Here is a 24,883-nt window from a genome sequence, read left to right as displayed (position 1 = left end):
TAAAACATGTTTCTATACCGTACATACCAAGTTTTGGGAGAAAGTAGTGGATTATATAAATATAAATGTGTGATAAAAGTTAAAATTCTGATTGATAAAGGTGCAAATAATAGACAATTATGAAACTTTGGGAAATGCTCTTCAGGTACTTATTGAAAAATGTGTAAATGCCCTTAATCAAAGAAAAGAACCCATCCAGCTTTGTTTCTACTTGGAAACCGCTTGAGATAGAAAAAAATGAAACTGACTTTGGGTTTTGATAATTAGGTAGGCTTGTTGCTACAGAAATAGCTTACATATATTAGCATGTAAAAGTAAAAAGTAAAATGCCTGTAATGTTATTATCCTATTCTAGTATGCTAAAATGATTTGGAATCAGTGCTTTTCTTTCCCCCCTCCTTTTTCCTACTTCTTTCATTTTCTTTTATATTTATATCCTTATAAAGTTAATAAAAAATTACTTTAAAAAAGAGAAATACATGAATGTGAGAAAGGAAGTTTATTGCTTTGGAGCATGTGTATATAATGTGAGTAGGCCTAAATTAGAAAGCATTTTATGTGAATATATTGAAAGTTGGCTGCTGATAAAAATAAATCATACATAAAAATAAATGGAACTCTTAACAAAATGTTCCAACACTAAACATGAGTAAGTCAATTTGGTTTAGTAATAAATTGTACCTGGGTAGCTCAACTTTTCCAAGATATTGTATCTGCCAGAAGCTCACTATACAATGTTTTACATTCATAGCGTATTACTTTTCAGTTGTACTATCAAAGGTCATGTGTCAAACAAGAGTAAGGAAATGTTTTGAAAAAATCCTAACCAATCCAAACATTTAATGTAATGTTATATAATAAATTATCTATGGGAGCTGACTTTTGATATACCCTGTACTCATTCACTCGCTCACACACACACACACACACACACACACACACACACACACACACGTAACTCCATGAATATATTATTTTTAATGACTGATGGTATGCAATTATGCCAGAGCCGATAATCTCTTGGGAAGCCAATCTATTTCAGAAAAGACTACCTAATGAATACTTGAAGAAGTGGCCCCCAAGCAGTATAATACAAAAACACAAGGACTGGCCATCTTACAAAAAACACTTGAAGGTTTAATAATCTATATAGGTTATTCAATACTGTTGGTTCAATGTATTTTTGCTTATAAATCGAATATACTATAGGGATTTAATGGAAGGGGTTATTTGGGCCATCAAGTCAGTTTTTGTTCAGAGTTCACTGGAGTTGGGTAACTAATAAATTCAAAGAAATAGAATAAATAAAAAATAACGACTGCATAAATTGTTCACCTTTTATTAAAGTCAGTCTTAATTCTTGGTAACTACATGGGCAAGTCCCTGCAGTTTTCTTGGCAACATTTTCAGAAGTGGGTTGGCACTGCCTTCTTCCTAGTGCGGAAAGTAATTGGGCCAAAGTCATCAAGCTGGCTTCTGGGCTTATGCAAGTATGAGATACTCAGGTCTCCCTAGTCTTAATCCAGTACTTTAACCAACTGGTACTCCAGCAAATATAGGTAAATATAATATAAAACAGATATTACATTTTAAATTATTTTTTCATATATTTTACTTCAATACAAAACCCATTTTTGTAATACAAAGAAATTTACAGGCAAAGAAATTTTTCACTATTTTTTACTGTATTTTAAAGAAAGTTTACTTCCTTCCTTTCAAGAAATTGTTACCATACACAACTGGCAAATCTGATAATAAACAATATACTATGAGTATTTCATCCTTGACGTTTATATTTCCAGGGTGACTCTTTTTAAAATGATACCAAAATTGGACTAGTCATTCTGCATAAATCAACTAATTTGACCAAAGTAATAGACAGTGATATTACAATACCTAAAGATCAACAATAGAAAAGGAAGCTTAGTTTTGATAATCTTTGGAACTTCATATTATGTTTTTATTTTATGTGTAGCTTGCATTAGTTCCTCATGAATCTGCTAATGGAGTCCGAAAATCTATTATTTATTGCAACACCGTCTCTTATAGACTTTTAGCAGACAACTCCCTGGTGTTTACAATATTTCTGCATCTAAAACCTCTTAAGCATGGTAGAGATGCTGGATTTCATTTGTGTGATGCGAGATACACACACACAGAGACATACATATTCTATTTGTGATATATGCATCCAATAAATGATATATCCTTAACATTTTGGATACATTTTTATTTTATTTTGCATTACAATCTTAAACAACTAACTGGAAAACCATTAATATAAAATAGCTGAAATGACAGACCTCCATGTTGTATTTTTCCACTGTTCTCCTCAAAGGATCAACAACTTGCCAACAAATCAAGATGCAAAGATCTATCAGTAGCATTCCTCCAACGATCACCATTAGTTTTTGGTCCTTAATGATCTATGGAAACAAAATAAAGAATAAGATGTTTACATTGAATTCAGAAATACTCTAGACTCTTTGTTAAGAGTCATAAATCAGACAATGCACAATTAATAAGGCATTTTAATTATGCATGGATAAGATCTTCATTTATTTGACCATAGTAAAATTCATTTCACAACCTACATTTATTTGATTTTTTGTTTGCTAGCCCAGTCTAAAAAACACTAATATATAAATCAAACAGTATGATGACAATAGAAAAGTTGAAATTTAAATGCATTCTTCATGAACCGAAAACACTTTTCTTTTTTCTTGCACAACTTAAATAATTCAGGAAAAAATACAGTTAAATTGTAAATCAGGTTCTTTTTGAAATTTTGCCTACCCTTGTACGTGACAGTTATGTAAAATAAAAACATATTGACACTGCACTGAAAGAGGACCTCCAATTCCATAAAGCAAAATAAGGAATCACTCTCTTGCTATAGTGGCCACTGCCTGGACTAGTTTCTATTGGCAAGATTTTGGAAATGATTTGCTACTGCCTTCTTCCCAGGGCTGAGAGAAATAACTGGCTCAAAGTAACCCAACTGGCTTTGTCCCAAAATGGGACAAAAACTCAGCTTCCCTGTTTGTAGCCTAGAGCATTAATCACTATACCAAATTGGCTCTCCTGAAATACTTTTAGTGGCATTCAATTCTCTTAAGATTAAAATCTTATCCCTATCCTAATCAAAAAATATTCTCTTCAGGATAATCCACTAAAGGTAGGCTGAAGGCAAGAGAGTGTGTGAGTGGTCAAAAGTGGATGGACCAACCCTTTTCTCTCTCACTCCCTCTTTCTTCACTCTTCTATTTTTTTCTGCCATCAGTTTCTCACGCTATTTTTTTTTCTGCCCAGCAGACAAGTAGAAGTGACAGATCTCTCTTGCTGGAAGGCAACTTTTTTTTTTTTTTTGCAAAAGGCTGTTAAAATTAGATTGAGGTTACATGAATAAGCTAAAGTTTGTAAACTGCTGAAACCTGTTTTAAATATTTGTTTTATTCAGTACATGTTCTCACTATACTTCATTTAATAGAAACCATGGAGTTAACTGTGAAGCCACAGTGAATCAGTTGCATTTAGATAATGTTTGAATCACTTATTCATGATCTAACTTAATTCTTACTATTTTGAATGGATTTTGAAATGACATTAATTTATACCATAATTCTGTATATTCTTTCAAAAATATGAAACTTTGATTTCAGTAGGCCTTGTCCCCAACTGTACATTTACATATTCCTGGATTGCATATAACCCCCAGTACATCTCATCCTAGTTTGGAGATGGGCAACCTGTGTCTGTCAGCCGAATTTCAAAAGTCCTTGAAGCAAGAAGTTAATTTAATTTGATACATTAAATTTGTATACTCCCAAATGGTTTCAAATTATGAAAGCTTACAAAAACTATAACCAAAATGTTCACAGTAAACAGCATAATACTGAAAGGTTCCTGACAAAAATATTACTACAAATTGCCCAACTAACCACACTTCTAGTGCCATAATTTAATAATACCACCAAAACCAGCAGCAATTGTATAATTATTCAATAATATACAATTAACAGTCTAATTTACAAAGATGAATTCAATTACCCAAGCCCACCAGAATAGCTTGGCTTTCATGACTTTCTGGAAGGGCAAAAGTGATTACTCTGACAAAAACAATCAGTCTTCTGAATTGGAAGAGACAGGAGAGGGAGAGAAAGGGGAAACAGAAAAAGAAAGAAAAAGAGTATGACAGTAGAGAAAAAAGTCATGTCCAAAGAGAGATGATGGATGATATTGGCACTATCCTCTTGTTTCTTTGATCTCTATCAGTTGGCACATGGTCCCCAGCGCATTGCCTCTCAGAATGCAATTTTTTTAAAAGTGTGTTTGATCCTCCTTACTAAAAATATATTGGGATATCTCAAAAAATTAAAGAAAAACAATTTTATTCTGTCATTGCTCTAGAAAAAAATACCACTGATCACATGAAATTAGGAGGCATATTCTAATTCATTTTTTGAAGTTTTAAGTACCAAGTTTCTATTTTTTCTTATTTTGAAATAAACGACAATTCTGGGAAACATTAAATATAAGTCACCATTTGGCAGTTCATTTTCAACAGATGGCATTTAAATAGTGCATTTGGTCATGCTCAATTTATTTAGGATGAAGATTTTTACCTCTATCAAATGACCCCCCCCATACATATTTATAAATCAGAATGAATTAAGGAGAAATCTAACATTAATCTACAGTAAAAGGAGACCAGTTTGTCAGCTTCCACCAATGATGAGATGCATCTCCCCAAAGCCTTGTGAGGCCTCTGTAGAGCTTCACAAGTATTCGGTGAGGCCGTGTGAAGACCTTGCGAAGGGACAGCAGTTGTGGGGAGATAGGCTGGTGGGGGCAGTTGAAGCAAAGATAAGCAGGAGAAGGCAGGAGAAGCAAGATGTCCTGGCCTAATGATTGCATCGCGACTAACAGAATTTGTTGTCACTATGCAGGGTGATTATGCGTTTCACCTAACAACTGCTTTGCTTAGCAATGGAAATTCTGGTTGTTAACAGAGGACTAGCTGTATCTCTTTAGGGATCTTCATATCTATCTCCACAGTATGTTATCCTCAGCGTTGCTTAGGAAGGGTACATACATAGTACAAATAGGCTCCAGTAAACTTGAGGGCTCTCTATAAACAGCTTGGTGAGATGAGAAGAACAGCCACAAAATATTTGCTTATTTTTTAGATTTATTTCCTACCTTTCAGCAGCTTATTGTTGCCACTCTATACTGTTCAGATTTGACAAGAATATAATTAATAGAAAAAATATTTTTTGTGATTACTACAATTGAACTGCTTACTTTCTAAGCCAGGGGTGTCAAACTCGCATTGTCATGGTGTCATCACATGACGTATCACAATTTCCCCCCTTCACTAAACTCGGCGTGGCCAGTGCGTGACACATCTGGCCCGTGGGCCGTGAGTTTGACACCCCTGTTCTAAGCTATATTCTGAACACTTTAAGTTAGGAAAGCTTTCAGTTTCCAAGTATGAATATACATCTAAATCCATTTCAGTTTCACACATATTTAATTATAAATTTATTTGATCAAATGTCTGTGCCATCATCCAATTTTTTTTTAAAGAAATGCAAGGAATAGTACAAAGTTTTTCCCAATATATCCATTATGTACATGTTTTGCATACATTATTACAAACAACTTTTGAGCCAAAACACATTACAAAATTCAAAGAAATGAAGAATCTAATCTAATGGTGATTCAACTTTGTATCACATTTCTTAAATCTTGGAACCAAGCATCTTGGAGACAGCAAATATGATATAGACTTGCCCATTGTACTCCTTCCATGGTGTGTGGTAATATGTTAGAGTATCATTATTATTTTTTTAGATTCAAATTGATATGGGTGTGTGGGTGTTTCTTTTATTCAAGACTTGGACAATTCCTGAAGTTCTCTTGGCAAGGTTTTTCAGAAGTAGTTAGCCATTGCTTCCTTCCTAGGACTGAGAGTACAGTATGTGACTAGCCCAAAGTCATTTAGTTCTCAAGGCAGGAATAGAACTCACAATCTCTTGGTTTCTAGCCTTATGTCTTAGCTACTATGCCAAACTGATTCTCACAGTGTGTACCTGTAAAGCTCTAAAATAAATCTATATCTATAAATCTAAAGCCTAAAAATAAAACAACTCTAATGTTAAACAAAGTGATCTCTAAACAAGGGTTTAGAAACTAAAACCACATAGTTGGAACAGTATTGAAGCATAAGTGATACCCAAGGTTTATTTAAAATAGGTCTGGATATTTTTAAAAAATATTTTTTTAAAAGTACCCTCAAGAATATTCAGTTGACACAATGACATCTCCAGGGACTTTTTATGGCTTGGAGTGAGGTCAATGCTCTTATTTTACATATATTGGAGGTTTAATGTGCCTGTTTTACATATTCAGCAGCATATTCTGGGGCCACTTTCAATTTGGTTTCTGACTGAACATGGTATCAAGCATTAGTTGCATTTTTAATGGGCTCTCAATGGGGAGAGTCAGTGGTGGGTTGCCCCCGGTTCAGACTGGTTCGCAAGAACTGATAGTAAAACCAGCAGGAGGCTCCGCCCACTGACCTAGACGTCATCAGGAAGTTTCTGTGCATGCTCAGAAGCTTCTGCACATGCACAGAAGTGCATGCAAGCGAAGCAAGCACACACACATGATCCTGTTGCAAACTGGTAGTAAAGGTAAGTAGAACCCACCCCTGAGGAGAGTGCATTTATTTTTCTCTCTTTGAGCTCTCAGCAGCCTTCAGTACTATCAAGATATCCATCTGAACCAGCTCAGGGTGTTGAAAATGGGACAGGGAGACACAGTGTTAATGTAGTTTTCTCTTTCCTTCCTATCAATTCCAGCTTGTATCGTTCTACCAAAGGTCATCAGTAAGTATATCCAGTATTATCTCTATACCTCTGGCCCAAAATCAAAATGAAATTGAACCAAGTTCAAATAATCAGTTTCTTCCAGGATCTTCTGGAATTGATGCCAGATCACCTGCTTAATAATTTTCCCTAGAACGCTTTCCTGAACTCAAGGCTCCTATATGAGGAGTTGTGACACCTATGGCCAGGAGAGCCCTTGTACAACTTCAGCTTTTGTAGCAATTTTACCCAGTCCTACCTATTAGAAGGCTCTTCATGAGGTGTTCAATATCCATATTGCAATAACCTTTACATGAGCCAACCTTGAAAGCTATCTGGAAGCTACAAATAATTCAGAATGTAGTCACCGCTACTGGCTCGGCGGAACCGGGCAGAACCAGGAGATCACCACTGATGTAATTCAGCATTTCCCCATGCAGTAATTCCTATAGAATTTTTTAAAGGTAGAAGGCAAAATCTTAGAAGTTGATAATTTTTGCCTAATTATAATCAGAAACTTCAAACTTCTGAAGGAATTGTTAGCCTAAGAAATAAAAGATAGAACATTCCATTCCACCCACACAGTTTACACTTAATTCACAAAATATGGAACTCTCTATAAATAGTATAGGAAAACCTATTCTCTATTATTTCCAACAGTTCATTGTTTCTTCCATGCAGATTACACCATAGAATATGTAATTCCCCAACCTGCATTTGCCAAATCTGTTTTTGACAAAAGGCCAGTGACATGCAGATTACAAAGGAAGAGCCAGCCAATGAAATACAAGACAAAGGCCCTTGGCAGTCATATATCATGATTTCTATCAGTCTAGATTGACAGCTAGACAAGAAAAAATAAGCACAGTGGCAATATGCCCAGATCCAAGCTATACAGCTTCAATCATAAATTACACCCATTTTAGAGGAATATGTTATTTCACATCCAAAATTGCACACCATATGCAGCCCCAATATATCTACCTTATAATATTACTTACAATACTACACAATAGAAGCTGTCCATCCTATACCTAGGGATGTACGTAGTCTATTGAATTAATGAATCTACTCCATCCAGCATTTTAAAAATTGCAAATGCTAAACTCAAGAATGTTTGGGAGAGTTTCCTCACCCAACTTTTTAAATTGGAATAACATCTATAAGTCAGGTGTGCATCAAGCTGATTCTTTCTTTTGGGTCATAAGAACAAAATGGCAATATATCAACCATGACAACCAATTTCAATTGCAGAGACTTCTAATATTTAAGAACTTTTTCTTCAGTTGGATTGCTTTCACAATTCAAAGCCCCTCCATCTTGGGACTCCTAAACCTGATTCAAGTCAAATGTCACTTTATGACATCATATATGGCTTTGTAAGAGTATCCAATGTAACATACAAGAATGTTAGCAGCTACAGATAAGAGGCAAAATGTTAAAGCAAATAATCAATAAAGATTTCCAATGATATTTTTTGATCAGCAGTTAGACAAAAAAAAGTAGAAGCAATCAGACATGAGTGAATAGAACTATTTTTTTTAAAAAAAACCCTCACCTTTTTTTTCATTTTTACATTTTTGAAGATTGCGTGGACTCTCCATGTTTTTGCAAACATTGCCCCAAATGCAGTCGTATAACCCACTGTAAGAATCCATGTCCGGATCTGAAACAAAGAAAAGACAATTTTTTTTCTCCCTATCAAGTATCTCATGACTCGCAAACAATATGCAGGCTTAGCAAAGGGAAAAAGATTCAGGCAACAAAACAGTCTCAGAAATTGGAATATTGCTAAATCCTCCTGTTAAATAACATTTATAACTTCCCATAGAAATTATGAATTAGTTATAAATCAGAATGATAAATAACAGCTACAGAATAGAATAGAATTCTTTATTGGCCAAGTGTGATTGGACACACAAGGAATTTGTTTTGGTGCGTACACTCTCAGTGTACATAAAAGAAAAGATACGTTCATCAAGAATCGTAAGGTTCAACACTAGCCATAGGAAACAAATAAGCAATCAAATCATATTAATAATAGTCATAGGGAACAAATAAGCATCAAATCATATTAGCAAACAGTCAATATAAATCGTAAGGAGACCAGCAACAATGTTACAGTCATACAGTCATAAGTGGGAGGAGATGGGTGATAGGAACGATGAGAAGATTAATAGTAATGCAGACTTAATAACTAGTTTGATAGTGTTGAGGGAATTATTTGTTTAGCAGAGTGATGGTGTTTGGGAAAAAACTGTTCTTGTGTCTAGTTGTTCTGGTGTGCAGTGCTCTATAGCATTGTTTTGAGGGTAGGAGTTGAAACAATTTATGTCCAGGATGCGAGGGGTCTGTAAATATTTCACATCCTTCTTTTTGACTCATGCAGTATACAGGTCCTCGATGGAAGGCAGGTTGGTATATAATAAAATGTATTTTAGCACAGGAAAGAAAAAAAAATCATCTGTTGAAGATTAAGGAATATCCAAATTAGTCCAAAGTGAAGGGAACTGAAACATAAATTTCAATTCTATTGATTTCAATTGGATTTGTAAAGATGATAAAATAAATTTACAATTAAAAAAGAATTGAAATTTTAAAAGGAGGCATTACATTGCTGACTGCAAGCCTATAAATTTCCCAAAACTCCCACGGGTCTTATTACCAAATTTTGGTGACAAATTATGAAAAAACAAAATGCAATTTCCTATCATATTTCAACAGAAAAAAGTATTCAAATGTTGTATAGGCTTTGATTCAGAGTTAACACATGCAAAATATAAAAATAACCCACAAAACTGCTATTCTTTGATGGACCTCCAAATTAATCTATATCCATCCATTCTGATGACAGCACAGGTCAGAGACCCACTTGCTGCAGCCCTTAGATGCATCTTTAAAAACTGGCTGTCAAAAGGTTGCCTGCTCACCCATCAGACAATGAGAGTAAAAAGGAAGAGAAAAAAATGTAAGTATTTGAGCGTGGGACAGACTGTTCAGCTGGCAATGTTGATTATGCAGAAAGCTGCTTTGTTAGCATTTTTTCATCAGTTTTTATGCTCTACTTTTCACTGAACACTTCATTAAAGGCAAATCTATTGTTCCAAAAGAACACAAGACAACAGAGATAAACATTAGGAATCCAACTTAAAACATCATCTTAATCAAGTAAATTGTTAGATGAAGATGGCTTCTCAAAACCAATATAAACATCTAGATGTTTTGTGCCCATGTGAAGTACTATCTACTTTAGCATATGCAATCACTTTGCTTTTATTTCTTGGTACAGGTAGTCCTTGACTTACAACCACAATTGAGCCCAAAATTTCTGTTGTTAAGTGAGACATTTGTTAAGTGAGTTTTGCCTCCTTTTACGATCTTTCTTGCCACAGTTGTTAAGTGAATCATTGTAGTTGATAAGTTAGTAATAAGTTGTTAAATGAATCTGGTTTCATTGACTTTGCTTGTGAGAAGGTCGCAAAAGATGATCACATGATCCTGGGACACAGCAACGGTCATAAATATGAAACAGTTTCCACTGTTTGATTGTGGGGATGTTGGAAAAGTCAGGACTATGGAAAACGTTCATAAGTCACATTTATGCTGCTGTAATTTTGAACAGTCACCAAATGAACTGTTGTAAGTCAAGGACTATCTGTATACTGCTCATCAATATACAGGGCTACAAAATAGGGTTAAAACCAGTGGTGGGTTGTTCCCGGTTCTGTCTGGTTCTTTAGAACCGGTAGTAAAAGCAGCGGGAGGCTCCGCCCACCCACCCGGATGTCATAATTGACGATCTGCGTACGCGTGGTCCCATTGCAAACCAATAGTAAAGGTAAGTAGAACCCACTCCTGATTAAAACAGTGTCTGCTATGTTGACACTATCAGAAACAAACCAAATTTTGTCTTGCTTCAAATAATGTAGCTTAATGGGAAATAATATCCAAGCCACACAATTATGCTATAGGAAAAAAAGAAAGTACAAGACAAAGGGGCATGTTTAATTTTACAAACAATCCATGCATGTTTTTTTTCGAAGATAAATTCCACTGTGTTCAATGGGCCTTTTGTAATGAATGTGCATATGAATGTGTTAACTGACATTCCTAACACAGCGGAAGTTATTACAACAACAGAATAGAAATAAATTAAACATTTCATCAGCAATTTCCCAGGAAAGATTTCATATTAATCCAGCAAATCATACCCATACATATCTCCTGCATAATTTATGGGGATGCAAATGAACTTCTACAGTTGCATATCATAATATAGTAATCATTCTTCTGAGGCTGTAATTCTAAATCCAGTTAAAATCTTCAAAGTTCATATTCACATATGCTTGTTAGGAAATTGGATCTCCTTCAGTCTTCTCTTTCCTTGGCATACTTTTGACACAATAATTGAAAATCTTGGGATTCTTCCAAAGACTGTGATATTGCTTTCCTGTTTCTCCTTTGTACCATTCTTTCTGCAATATAGCTGTCATAATATAGAACTTGAATTTGCATGATTACAAATTTCATTTAATGGTCTGCTAATTCCATATATTGTTGAAGTTGGGTACACAGGATATTGTTGGCGTTCAATGGTTAATAGTTTCCCTTCCTAACCTAGCTAGCCACTACAATTTCTACTACCCTACATTTCACCTTCTGGAACTGTAATATCTGTGCTGAATTTCTTTGCCTTCTTTCCCTTATTTCCTGAGACCAAAATACTTTCAATCTATATCTCAAGAAGAAGTCAATTCTATATTTTTCCATTGTTACCTATATATAATACTGACAAAACCCTGAATGATCTGTATAATATAGAAATGATTGTGAAAATCCTTAATAAAGATAGAAATTATTCCCCCTGAGAAATGGAACTCAGAATAAAGTTGTGGCAATAATAATTCTATTGCTGATAGAACTTAATTCAATATCTTCCTGGATTGCTCATTTGAGCACACAACAGTCCTTCCTGTTTGACCATGTCCCTGGGCCATGTAACTCCCTGGATGTTGACCTATGCTATGTTAGAGACCCATCTTATTTTCTACACTGTTCACTTTTTGAACGAAACTACATTCTTCTGCTGTTGAATTATCCTCAAGTTCAGAAATAAGATGGGTAATGGTAGATGAACTGAAATTAACAAACTTTGATTTTGAAGATTAATTTACCTTAGATGGGGTTAGATTTCTGAAAGAGGAATTCTACAATCTGAGATCATATTTAATGCCTAATTGTTTCTACAGGTATGTGTGAGTCACTTGCAATTGTTCCTTGAACCATTTGGACAAAGCAAATCATTCAGATTTGTGCCTCAATAGTGTTACAATTAAAATATTGTAACTGGTTCCATGTATTTAATTATACTATTTTTTGTTTAGAATGATTCTATTTTTATATTCTGCTTGAGCAAAAAGGCAAGATAATAAAATCAATCTCTCAATCAATTTTTCTTACTGCAAACATTTTTTAGATGGCATATAAAATAGGTTTGGCCATAAGATTCCCATTATAATCTTAACCATAAATAATACTTCTGCTAAAAAGAGTCATTATATGATTGAATTTCTCAATAAGTGTTTATTCAAAGTTGGAAAGGTTTTTTAAAAAATATGTAAGATTACAGGAACAAAAAGCCTCTAATATAACACTGTGAATTACAGTTAAGAACTTAAAAACCGCAGTGAGAGAAATAATAAATAATGTATAGCTAAAATCATCAGTTAGCGTTTAACTATGCAGTCAAAGTGGTAAAAGTTGTAATTTTCAATTTTTAAAAAAAATCAGCATAAATATTTTTTATTTTTAACTTCCTAACTCCTCCTCCTAGCTGTAGGATTTTCTGTTTCCCCTATAATTTCTTTTCATACTTTATAATTAAGGCTTTTCAAAGGATTACATTCTTTGTTTTAACATTTGAATATTTAACTTTTTGCATTTAACTTTGCAATTATTAGATTTCTCCCATATATTTAAAAAGTATCATTGGCAAAAATATTGTCTAGTAGATATATATTAGTAGAATAACACTAGGCAAATATTTATTTGTTGTGATAAGCTTTTTCTATTTCCAAACCTTTCTATTATGTCCTCTACTTTCCCTCTTCTACTGTCTCCTAGACCAGCAGAGTTCTCCAGTTAAATGCCAACTCTAATCTAGTGTTCCCTTCCAAAAAATTCTTTTGTTAATGTGCTATTTAGAAAAACATTGCTTAGGCAGTCTTCCTCAGATTTGTATTTTTCAAGATTATCAGTAATAGACTTTTTAGTCTATAGGAAAAAATTAATATGAAATCCATACAAAATAATAACTTAATACTTATTTTTAAAGCTTAATAAATTACATTAATAAAGTGCTTTAGCAAGATAGCCAAAAGGGATATATTAGTTGACAGTTCTTTAAGACTACTTTAGACATTATGCAGTTAGTCAAGACTTCATCAAAATACAACAGTCGACAATATTAAAACCAATTAATAGATTTAAACTAGGGGGAAAAAGCAGAGAGAGATATGAATCCCATATGCTACAGATTGCTCGATGAAAGTCTTGATAGGATAAAATACACAATCCAGAGTGAAAATAACTTAAGAAAGGAGTGTCACAAAGGAAAATCTGGAATTGGGTGTTGGCAACAGCTTCCTACGCATGCAACTGTTTAACAGAGAAATCCAAAAGCATCTAGGGAAAGGACAAAGAAAGATACATCCATTATGACATCATCACACAAATTCTGTGTCTTATATACTTGCATCAGACATTGGAAAACAAGGTGGAGAATTCTGGGTGAATAAATGGTAAACTAAATATCTCCAAAAGAGTGGATGATGATGCAACAACTGATGGATTAGTGGTAAATTCAGTCCAATTGAACCTCTTTGGATAAGAAGAGGATGAGAAACTGCCCACCTGAGCTTCAAATAGCTTCTCCTTTCAACTTGCTCAGAAAGTAGTTGTCCTGTTGGTCTGAGGTTGGGGAGACAAAGGAAGTCATCAAGCTCTCAATTGCAGTGGAGCCTTTGAGAATACTGAGTTTGTCTATTTCACTCTCTAATCACTTTTTGATTTATAATTATTTCAAATTAAAAAGATTTTCCAAATAATATTTGAAAAACTACCTGGTAAGTAAAGCTTCATTCTAAAAGAGAAGAAAAGCTTACCAACAGTTTAAGGAACTGTAAAAGTAAAATGCCAAAAAGCTAAATAAGAACTTAATTTTTTTAAAAAAGGTTTAAATTGAGATAAAGAACTTGACAAATTTGGAATATTAGAACTTTTGCTATGACTTTTGAAAAACTAAGCACACAAAACAATATTTTGTGGCAACGTGAATTGTTCAGTCTATTAAGAAAAAGTTTATTGGCTGAAGGTTGAAAATAGAAACAAAGAAACTTGAGATCTTGGGAATACAAAATATGACACTAGAGGGAACTAAAGATCTAGGGAGGAAAAAAAAAAAGTGTAATTTACAAAATGATAGACAAAAGTATGTTATTTGAGACATTTAAATTTTTTTTAAGAACTGCAGAGAGAAATATATAATTAAGATGACAATAATAATCTCTGCAACTGTAAATACATTATTTGAAGAAATTTCTAAAGAAGTAAAAGATGTGAAAGGACAACATGGAAGAATTTATAGACAGACAGGACGGAGAAGTGAAAAAATCCCAGCTAATGTAGATGTAATAAAGAAAATAAAGAATCTGGATTATAAAACAGAGGTGATAATCAAATGATAAACCATGAGATTTAATATGATCTGGGCAAGGACTTATTGTTGGATAAAGAAAAGAGTTTCTGAAGCCTTGAAGAAATTTTTGAGAAAGAAAAATTGGAATGGAGATTCAATCCCATGACAGAAACTTGATTAATTAAAGATTAAAATTGGCAGAAGCAAAAGAAAGGAATATAACGTTAACTTATTTGATCAGAATGAAAATGAGAATTATTTCTATAGAAGTCCAGACACCTTTTAGAGACTTCTTGCTGACATCTGGATAGAAAAGACAGTGTTTTTGAATTTACAAATGAGTGGGGGAACTATGTGAAGAAGTGAATTACGTTTTTTATCTCATAAGAAGTGGGGAAATATTAATTTGTCAGTAATTGTTGCAAGGAAAATAAGTAGTTATTTCTTTAAATATTCTTTTTAAATTTCTTCTCTTTTCTTATTTTCCCGATGCTTTTTGTATTTCTCTTCTTCCTATTCTCTTCTTTCTTTCTGATCTCAGTTGTATGGTCTTTTTGTATTGTACAACTTTAAAAAAGGATTTTTAGAAAAGACATTAGAATACATATTCATACACAGCATTTGTGTGATGATGTCGTTATGCATGTGCTCTTATTTTGGCATCATCCTGATTTGTTGCATATAGCATTAGAGGAAATTAGTGGCCATTCTGAGATCATGAAATCACTGTGGTACACATATGCTTCTACCTTCTTTTATTAACATTGCACTAACATTTAAACAGTGTAAAATATATTTGTTTCTGAAGTTCCTCTGTATTTTTCCAAATATTTGGATGTCTTAATCAAAGTTGCAATGTTTCAAAGTTCAAATGCATAAGTATTTGCAATGAAAGCATAGAAAAATTTTATAGGAATATGAATTTTATATAAAATGGTTCAGAATTACTTACAGTACAAAGAGTCTCAAATGTTTTCTCAGAAACAAAAGATCCATCAAGCCCGAAAAGGAATATAGATGCATAGGACAGCATTCCCCCAAGAATAATGAGATTGTTCATGTAAGGACTAGACATCTTTATTAGCCTTTGGGAGAAGAAAAGACAATTTCTATAAATCAATTCAATATGATTTTTGTTGATCAATATTCAACCTACCTCTTTTTAATAACTTAGACTGCAAGAATTGTACTAGAAACATTTCCTTCAAAAATCAAAATATTAACAGAGGGAACAACAATAGGAGCCCCAAAACAAAAAACACTCCAATTACCAACAATGACTTCAGAACATAGGGCATATCACTGCATATCTCTAACTTCATTAGGATTATTATAAATCTAATAAAATTAATAAATAATTTTAAAATAATTTAAATATATTTAAATGTATTAAAGCAGCTTAGAGTCACTCAATAATGACATGGGTAATATATAAAATTGATAAATAAACAAATGAAATAAGTTAGAATAAGAAAAATATTGTTTCCTGTTCTGTGGAAAAACTTGAAAACCCACAGGAAAAAAGTATAATATCCCACTTTTCTAAGATAACTTTTGGTTCTTCAAAAGCTTCAGCTTTTATCAGTCTCAATAAACTATATATTTAACTGTTACATCAAGAAATGAGCATACAGTGTTATCAAAAAAAATTATAGAAAAAAGGACAGAATCATTTGCCAAAACTGCACACTAACCAGCAGACCACTTGCGAGGCAAGCAATGATACAGAACTTTGCTATGATGTTGTAAATGCCATATCTTTGATCTGATAAGATATTGATATCCCTTTTGTCAAGGGAACATCATGCCCTGATTACCACAGGATTCTTTGTTGCTACTATCCACTGTAGGGAGGCAAAATTTGTTCTATCAGTCCCCATTTGGAGACTGATGGACCATGATGAGTTGATGATCAGGGAACTTGGGGTTGTTCCTGGTCTGCTACATAGTCCATGTGAAGATCTGGTGATTCACTGAAGAATTGAGGGAGATGAAATGAGAGAAGAAACATCTAGAGCTGTTGGTGCTTGGCAAGGGACAAACATGACCAAACTGGGCTAGAGCTACTATTAAAGCCTACCTTGAGACAGTAAGGGTGGTGAAGCCACAGAACTTCTCTGCCTTTACTGCATCCATAGGTAGCTGCCTCATAACTTTGTTTTGGATGACACAGGCCTTCTTGGGTAGAGGGGGCTCAGAGACTCTGAGGCTGTGTGGAAGAATTTGCTCAGCAGCTATTGAACAAAATTGCTCACATCCATTCTCAGTTGGATGCTGGTTTTACTGCAGTCTTAGGGAGATGCCAAGGGAGATAACTTGTCCTGTTATCCGATATTGGTTTCAGCCAGTTGGTCCAGAGGAAGTGGATTGTGAGCTCAGTCACCTGTCTTTAAACATATGCCACTCCTGGCTAACTAAAGCTGCCCATTCATGTGGGTTAGTTCTGGCAATGGTGAATTCCTCCTTGAATGAAAGGTTGTTCCTTCACTTCTTAAGGAAGCAGTGGTTCATCCCCTACTCAAGAAGCAATTGCTTAGTCTCATCAAATTGGCTAATTTTCACTCAATATCTAACCTTTCCTTTTGGAGAAAGGTAGTTGAAAAGATGGTCACACAGCAGTTTTAGAGAATTCTGAATGATGTATTATCTGGACCCCTTTACTCAGGATTTAGGCCTGAGTATGGGATGGAAATAGCATTGGTTACACACTTTTAGTTGACCTCTGGTGGGAGTGAGATGGAGGTTCTACATCCACCTTTGCTCTTTTGACTTCCTCTTAACCTCTTCAATCCTATTGATCATGGTATACTTCTGGACCAGATCCAAGGCTTGGGGGTAGGCAGTACTGTATTGTGCTTAGTCTCCTCCTTTCTCCAGGGTCGATACCAGTTGGTAGTGTTTGGGAAAGAGAGATCCTGTCCTTCTTTGTGGGCTTCTGCAGGCTTTGGTGCTTTCTCCTCTCCTCTTCAATATTTACATGAAGCTACTGGGTGAAATAATCATGAAGCTACTGGGTGATAAATAAATGCTACACACACTGTAGAATGTGGTATAATCAGTATGCTAATGATATGCAATCATTTTTTTGTGCTTGATCGATTAAGCAATGCTGCTAATGTTCTATTCTAGGCTTGGAGGCTGTGGAGGTCAGGACGGGGATCAACAGACTAATCTCTGGAAAAACTGAGTGGGTCTGGGTTTGGGCCCCTCTGAATCAGGGACTATGCCATATTTGGTAATTGGTGTGGTTGCACTGCATCAAACAGACCTAGTCTGCAATCTGGGGGCCATCCTGGACTCCCAATTCCTATTCAAAGAGCAGGCGGCAGTGGTGGGTAGAAAAGCCTTTGCACAGTTTTGTGTTGTGTGCCAGTTGCACCCATTCCCAATGCACAATTACTCACACTCTGATCAGCTCCCAGATAGTACTCCACATGACACTACCCTAAAAGTGTTTGCAAGCTTCAGCTGGTATAAAATGCACTGGTGAAGGCAATTATGTATGCCTCTAGAAGGTCAAATGTTACATCTGTGATCTGCAGACTGCATTGGTTGCCAGTTTGCTTCCAAGTTCAATTCATTATGCTGCTTTTGACTTTTAAAGCCCTTGATGGCATCGGGCCAGGGTACCTGAGGAACCACCTCAATCTGATTACATCTGCCCATCCTATTAGGTCTAGCATAAGAGATATGTTATGGGTCCGATCTGCAAAGGAGTATCGTGTGGCGGGATCTCAAAGACTGACCTTTTCTAACATGGCTCCTGCCCTGTTGAATATCGTTCTGCCCTGTCCCAGATAATCTTCCAGAAGTCCCTTAAAATACAGTTGTGTCATCAAGCTTGGGGATCTCAAGATAATGGTGAATTAGTGAGATAGCTGTATTGCTCTCTGTGCTACTCTGTCATCGAGACTGGTATTTTTAATTGTATAATGCTTTTTGTTAGTTTTTATTCTGTGTTTTTATTGTATGCCATTCAGAGTCATGTTCTGTGCGATGGGTGGCTATGTAAATATGATAAATAAATGCTACACACACACAGTATATTTATTTAGCATATTTATATAGCCACCCATCGTACAGAACATAATTCTGGGTTCATACAATATACGTGTGTGTGTGTGTGTGTGTGTGTAATATAAGTATATATATATATATATATATATATATATATATATATATATATATATATATATATATGTAAGTTTTCACGGGTATGTATGTGTGTATAGTTAATATTTCGGGTTTCTTCCCGTGTAATTGTGGATATATCCCTAAAAGGGTAGAAGCGACGTTTCGGCAGAATCCCATCTGCCATCATCAGGCTTATGCCAGTAGTCATTTTGCACTAACTGACGTTGGAATTTCAAATCTGGTGTTGGTATTCTGGGATGGCTCCACCTTTTCATTCTGATTGGTTGGGAGTCCCAGTATGTGTTTATTGGTTTGGCTTCGGGTGTATGGTCGGTTTTTCTCCACTAGGTGGCAGGGCTTCATCTTTGTGGCTGGTTTGAATATGATTTGGTTGGGATTTTTTTGTGCAATGTTTGGTCCATCTTCCACATATGGTGTCAAGATTCGTCTATCTATGAGAGCAGGTTTCCAAATAGTAGGCAGACGTGAAGTGTCATCCCGTTTATTCATGCAATATGGTCTTTTTTCCATTTCTATTGCTTCTCTGATTATCCTGCCATTGAGATGTTCTATTTTTGCAACTGTTTTTGTTTTATTAAAATTAATGTTGTGTCCTGTTGTATTTATATGTTGAACTAATGATGATGTGTGTTCTTGCTTTTGTATTGAGTTTTTGTGTTCCTCGATGCGCACACTCATTCTTCTGTTGGTCTGTCCAATGTATGTTGATGGGCAGGAAGCACATGGGATTTCATATATGCCTTGATCTTCTAATTCTATTTTGTCTTTGGGGTTTTTCAGAATGGACGATATCTTTCTATCTGTGCAAAATATGGTTTTGATGTTATGTTTTTGTAGTACTTTGCTAATTTTATCTGTTGTACCCCTTATATAGGGCAAGATGGCTTTCCCATTGTTTTGTTCCTCTTGTTGTTTTTTATTCTGTCTTGGTGTTGTATGTTTGATCATATTGATGACTTTATTTCTACAGAACCCATTTGATGTCAGTACATTAGTTAGTGTATATAATTCAGTTTGTAAATGTGCTTCATCAGCCAGACGTTTAGTTCTTGTGGTTAATGTTTTGGCAACAGAGTTTATTTGTGCTGGATGGTGGTGTGATTTGGCGTTGAGATAGCGGTTCGTATGTGTCTTCTTTTGATAGATGGTATGTCCTAAGGTGCCATCAGATTTTTTATAAATTAATACATCGAGGAAAGGTAACTGGTTTTCTGATTCTATCTCCATGGTGAATTTTATTTTGGGATGGAGGCTGTTCAAATGTACTAAGAAGTTTTCCAATTTATCTCTTCCATGTGGCCAGATCACAAAGGTGTCATCAACGTATCTGAGCCATAATTTTGGTTTGTTAACAGTTTTTTCTAAGGCATTGGATTCGAATTCTTCCATGAAAAGATTAGCGATGACTGGTGATAATGGTGATCCCATTGGTGCACCTTCTACTTGTTTATATCTCTGTCCTCTGTGTATGAAATATGTGTTGGATAAACAATGTTCTGTTAAGTTTGTGATACGTTTTGGTAGTTGATATTTGTTTTTAATTGATGACAAGGCTTCTTTGACAGGTATTTGTGTGAATAGTGATACAACATCAAAGCTTACAAGAAGGTCACTTTCTTTTATGTGTTGCTTTTTTATTATTTGTATGAAATGGTATGAGTTCTGTACATATGAAGCAGCAGATTCTGCATAAGGTTGAAGATGTTTTGCTAAATATCTGGCTAGATTTTGTAAAGGTGAGCCTATGGAACTTACTATGGGTCTGAGAGGTATTCCATCTTTGTGTATTTTTGGGAGGCCATACAGTTTTGGGCATTTTGATGATTTTTCTCTGGGGATAATTTTTTGTTGGATTTCTTTACTTATAGTACTTGATTTTATCTTTATCTTCGTGGTTTTTTCTAGATATGTTGTTGGGTCTGTGTTTATGGGTTTATATGTGGCGTCTTGAAGTAAGTCAGACAGTTTCTTTTCATAGTCCACTGTGTTCATTACTACTGTTGCATTGCCTTTATCTGCTGGTAATATCATTATGCTATTATCATTTTTTAAAACTTGCAGTGCTTTTTGTTCTTCTTTTGATAAGTTGCTTTTAGGTGGTTTACTAGTACATAGAATGTTGGTGACATCATGTCTGACTTTATCAGCATCATCAGCACTGAGTTTCTTTAGGCTGGTTTCAACTTCGCATATGATGGTTTCTATTGGAATTTTATTGGGTGCCACTGCAAAATTAAAGCCCTTTGCTAAGACATTTGTTTCTGCTGTTGTTAATTTTCTATCGGAAGCATTGTATACTACTTGTTTTAAATGATGTTGTGTTGTGGTTGGAGGTTTTTTATGTTCTAATTTCTTAAGTTTCTTTGAATGTCTGTAAGTTTTATGAGTGGTTTCTATTTCAGATCTCCAGGTGGCAAGCTGTTTTATTTTGTCCCATAATATGGGGTGAATAATATTGCTTATCTTTAAGTATGAAGCTAATAGATCCTTGTTTACTTGATCTAACAGGAATCTTTTGCTATGGATTTCATTTCTAAGTAATGCCATTTCAGTTCTTTTAAGAATACGTTGGATAGATGTTGTGTGGGTATGGAACTTCAATTTAAAGCAAGATGGTATTATATTTTGGTCACGACATTGACATAAAAATGTTAAATCACACAGTATTCGAGATCTTTTTATCTCTAACTTCTCATAAGTTCTGGTAAGTTTATACATCTCCTCCCCGTAGAGGTTTGATATTTGTTTATGTAAGTTTTCACGGGTATGTATGTGTGTATAGTTAATATTTCGGGTTTCTTCCCGTGTAATTGTGGATATATCCCTAAAAGGGTAGAAGCGACGTTTCGGCAGAATCCCATCTGCCATCATCAGGCTTATGCCAGTAGTCATTTTGTAATATATCCACAATTACACGGGAAGAAACCCGAAATATTAACTATATATATACACACACACACACACACACACACACACACACACACACACACACACACACACACATATATATATATATATATATATATATATATATATATATATATATATATATATATGTATATGTATATGTATATAGTTATATGTATTCCCACAAGGTAGAATTGTTATTTCAATTGTATATTCTGATAGCTTAATGACACTACATCATTGGGAATAAGAGAAGATTTTTACACTGAAGAAGCATAAAGCCCTCTGGTATTTCAGCACTGTAATATAAGAAAGGTAACAGGCAAAAGAGTTATTAGCCCAATCCTGCATATAAATGATTGCATGACTGGAAATAGAATTCCTATCTTTTTGTAAATTTGAAGGTCAGCTATAATTTCTAATTTCTAATTGGCCTTTTGATCAAAAGAAGAAAGAGTCAAGCTAGAGTTTTTCTTCCAAGATTTTCTTCCACTTAGATTTATTTTTATCATTTAGAGTTTATCTTCTAAAGGGCCATGCTGATAGTACAAAGACAACTTTTATCCAAAGATTAAGGAAGAAGGAAATCCATGCTTTCATTCACATTAATTCTGTCTCCAGATATGGTTCTGCATTTCACACACATTTGGAAATTGCAAAAACAGAAGGCAGGAATTTAGACTGAATGATGTCTTGCTTCTTATGTTCTCTATGGATGTAAATATGGATTCTACAGTATCTGGCTTAGCGCTTTTACCTTCTTTAAAACAATAGGATTATAATTGTCCCCTCTAGTAAACAGCTACTTTTTAAATACTAGCTATACTTATTATGGATGCATGCTGAGATAACATTTAAATTGCTAGAACGGTATATTGGTTAAAATAAATTGGCACCTATTTTTTAAAACAAAAATCATAGCTTCAAATGTCTTTTAAAATTATCTTATGTCAGCTATAAGAGATGGATGGATTATTTAACTGTACAGAAATATAGAAGTAGCTCTGTCTAGAAACAGGTCAAGAATTAACTCTCAGGAAGTTAATCACTATAGTAGATTTTTGTGCAGAATTTCAGAAATATAGAAATCTATCTACTAGCTTTATAATTAAGTTCAGATCAGTATTATTATGATTAAATATGTTTGATCTTTTATACTAAACAACTTGTTAATATTACACAGTGGTTTAATTAGCTGGGGATTATGCTAACAATACACAGCGGAAAACACTAATTTTGATCAAACAGAATGAAAAGCTTTAATAAAATGTTTCAAGATAAAAATATGTGTCAACTTTCCCAGGTAGACAAGACAGGAAACATAACCCAATGAATTAATTCTACTTTTTTTATAAGGCTACGTTAACAGAATCATGTAGGTCTGAAACTACAAGTCTCCTGCCATCTCCTTTATAGTCTGAGAACTTGCTGGGGGCACATGTCCCTTCGGACCCTATTTCTCTTCCCATTATACAGCTGCAGGTTATGCCCTCCCTTATCAGACTATTTTCTAACAGCATCTCTTCCCATTTCCCAAGGTTATTTCCATACACCATTACAATACTTTAAAGGACTAGTAATTAATTTTTTAAAAACGTAGCCAAAATGAAACAGTATTGAAACATAGCTTCCAATGGAAGAAAATTCATTCATTTGAGCCACTGAAATCAGATGCATACAAGATGTGTTACTCAGTACTCCTCTTGAGTTTAGTAAGAGTGAACTCCTCTCCAAAGTAATATATAATACTACAGTATTGCAATAAACTGGATGGGGAGAAATGGAAAATTAGGTGGGAGCATCCCAAACAGACTTGTGCACAAAGGAGTGTAGCCTCAACATTTCTCGTACCTGATCCAAAATGTACAACTTACTTCTGATTTCTGTTTTTGATGTTAAAGAACAAAAACGCACTGGCCATGATCATCCCCAAGATAGTAAGTGCTGAAAGAATACTGTAGAGAGGCAGAGAAATCTTACGAAGTTGCTTTTGGATAATTGTTCTATCCTTTGGAGGTTCTTTCCCTACAGTGAAAAGAAAAAAGTAAATAAGTACAACTGGCTAGCCCAGTTTTGCATATTCAACCTTATTTTCAACATATCTACCTCCTATGAAATGATAAGTTAGAGATAAATTACAGAAGACCAGTATATTGTGCTCCGATGAGCAGTGCATTCTTGAATCTGAATCTTGAAACTTTTTAGGCACTAGCCAAAATTGGGAGAACTTGAATGATCATACAACCATCTGATAGAATCATAGGGCTGGAAGGGGATTTGGAATCCAACCATTCTAGTCAATCCCCCTGCCCCAGACAAGAGTCCTTATTTCATCCCAGACAAATGGTTATCCAATCTTTTCTTGAAAACCTCCAGCAATGGAGCACCCACAACTCTAGGAGGCAAGCTGTTCCATTGTTTTCACTGTCAGGAAATTTCTCCTTATTTCCAGGTTGGATCTCCCTCTGACGAGCTTCCACCCATTACTCATCCTGCCCTCAAGTGCTTCAGAGAACAAACTGGGTAATTCTGAAAATTACTCCTCTTTATAGCAATAAAGTATTATATCCCAGATATGAGCAAAAATCTCTTTAAACTTCTGGGAAGGAACTGAATTGTAAATAGAGGAAATAATTGTTCTTAATCTACTTTTTCATGCGTTGATTGGCAGGATCAGTGTCAATGACAACTCTTAGCAATTATAGCAGAAAAGACACATTATTGGTTTTAGGGCGTCTTTTTGCTCAGTTCTTATTTAACCATATCACCAAGAAAAGGTAGAATAAGAAAGTTAATGTGAATAAACTTTTAACTGATCTCTTAATCACTACAGATTTCTTAAGGCAATCATTGGACTTTTCCCAAAAGTACTATTGAAACAGCTCTATTTGTCTTACATTATATGTGATCTAAGCCTTATACAGAAATACACCAATCACGTGCCCTTTCTATAGTCCTGCCTTACCGTGGAATTTGATGGAATTATTGATGATTTCCAGTGAATCAAGTATAGCATTATATTCTCCCACCTTTACTTCCTTTTTGTCTGCAGAGAAACAAACAATTGGAAATGTTTGTGTCAGTTCAAATTTTCTTCATTTCTAATAGCTATTATATTTACCATTTTACCTCCCCTGTTATTGTTATACTTATAGAAAAGGTAGCATATGAAATGATTCAGAGAAGCTGACTAAAAGTTGAATTTTAGGACACCATATGCATCATACTAGAACCACACTGTAGAGTTACTATA

At 34.6% G+C, this 24,883-nt stretch overlaps 1 protein-coding gene across 1 annotated transcript in view; it reads right to left on the bottom strand.

Annotated features, from left to right (window-relative positions):
• GABBR2 (gamma-aminobutyric acid type B receptor subunit 2) overlaps positions 1–24,883 on the bottom strand; it is a 342,456-nt gene that overhangs the window by 94,169 nt on the left and 223,404 nt on the right. The window contains exons 9-13 of the mRNA XM_070939098.1: positions 24,596–24,676; positions 23,505–23,655; positions 15,521–15,653; positions 8,431–8,538; positions 2,304–2,426 (exon numbers count right to left, since the gene is read on the bottom strand). Of these exons, the coding sequence (XP_070795199.1) occupies positions 2,304–2,426; positions 8,431–8,538; positions 15,521–15,653; positions 23,505–23,655; positions 24,596–24,676 (596 nt within the window). The remainder of the gene's footprint in view (positions 1–2,303; positions 2,427–8,430; positions 8,539–15,520; positions 15,654–23,504; positions 23,656–24,595; positions 24,677–24,883) is intronic.

Source organism: Pituophis catenifer, unplaced genomic scaffold, assembly GCF_029215685.1.
Source record: "Pituophis catenifer annectens isolate HBS135680 unplaced genomic scaffold, rPitCat1.0.hap2 SCAF_3, whole genome shotgun sequence".
Lineage (NCBI taxonomy): Eukaryota > Metazoa > Chordata > Lepidosauria > Squamata > Colubridae > Pituophis > Pituophis catenifer.
Note: the sequence above shows the minus strand (reverse complement) of the source record. Positions and strands in the feature narration are given on the sequence as shown.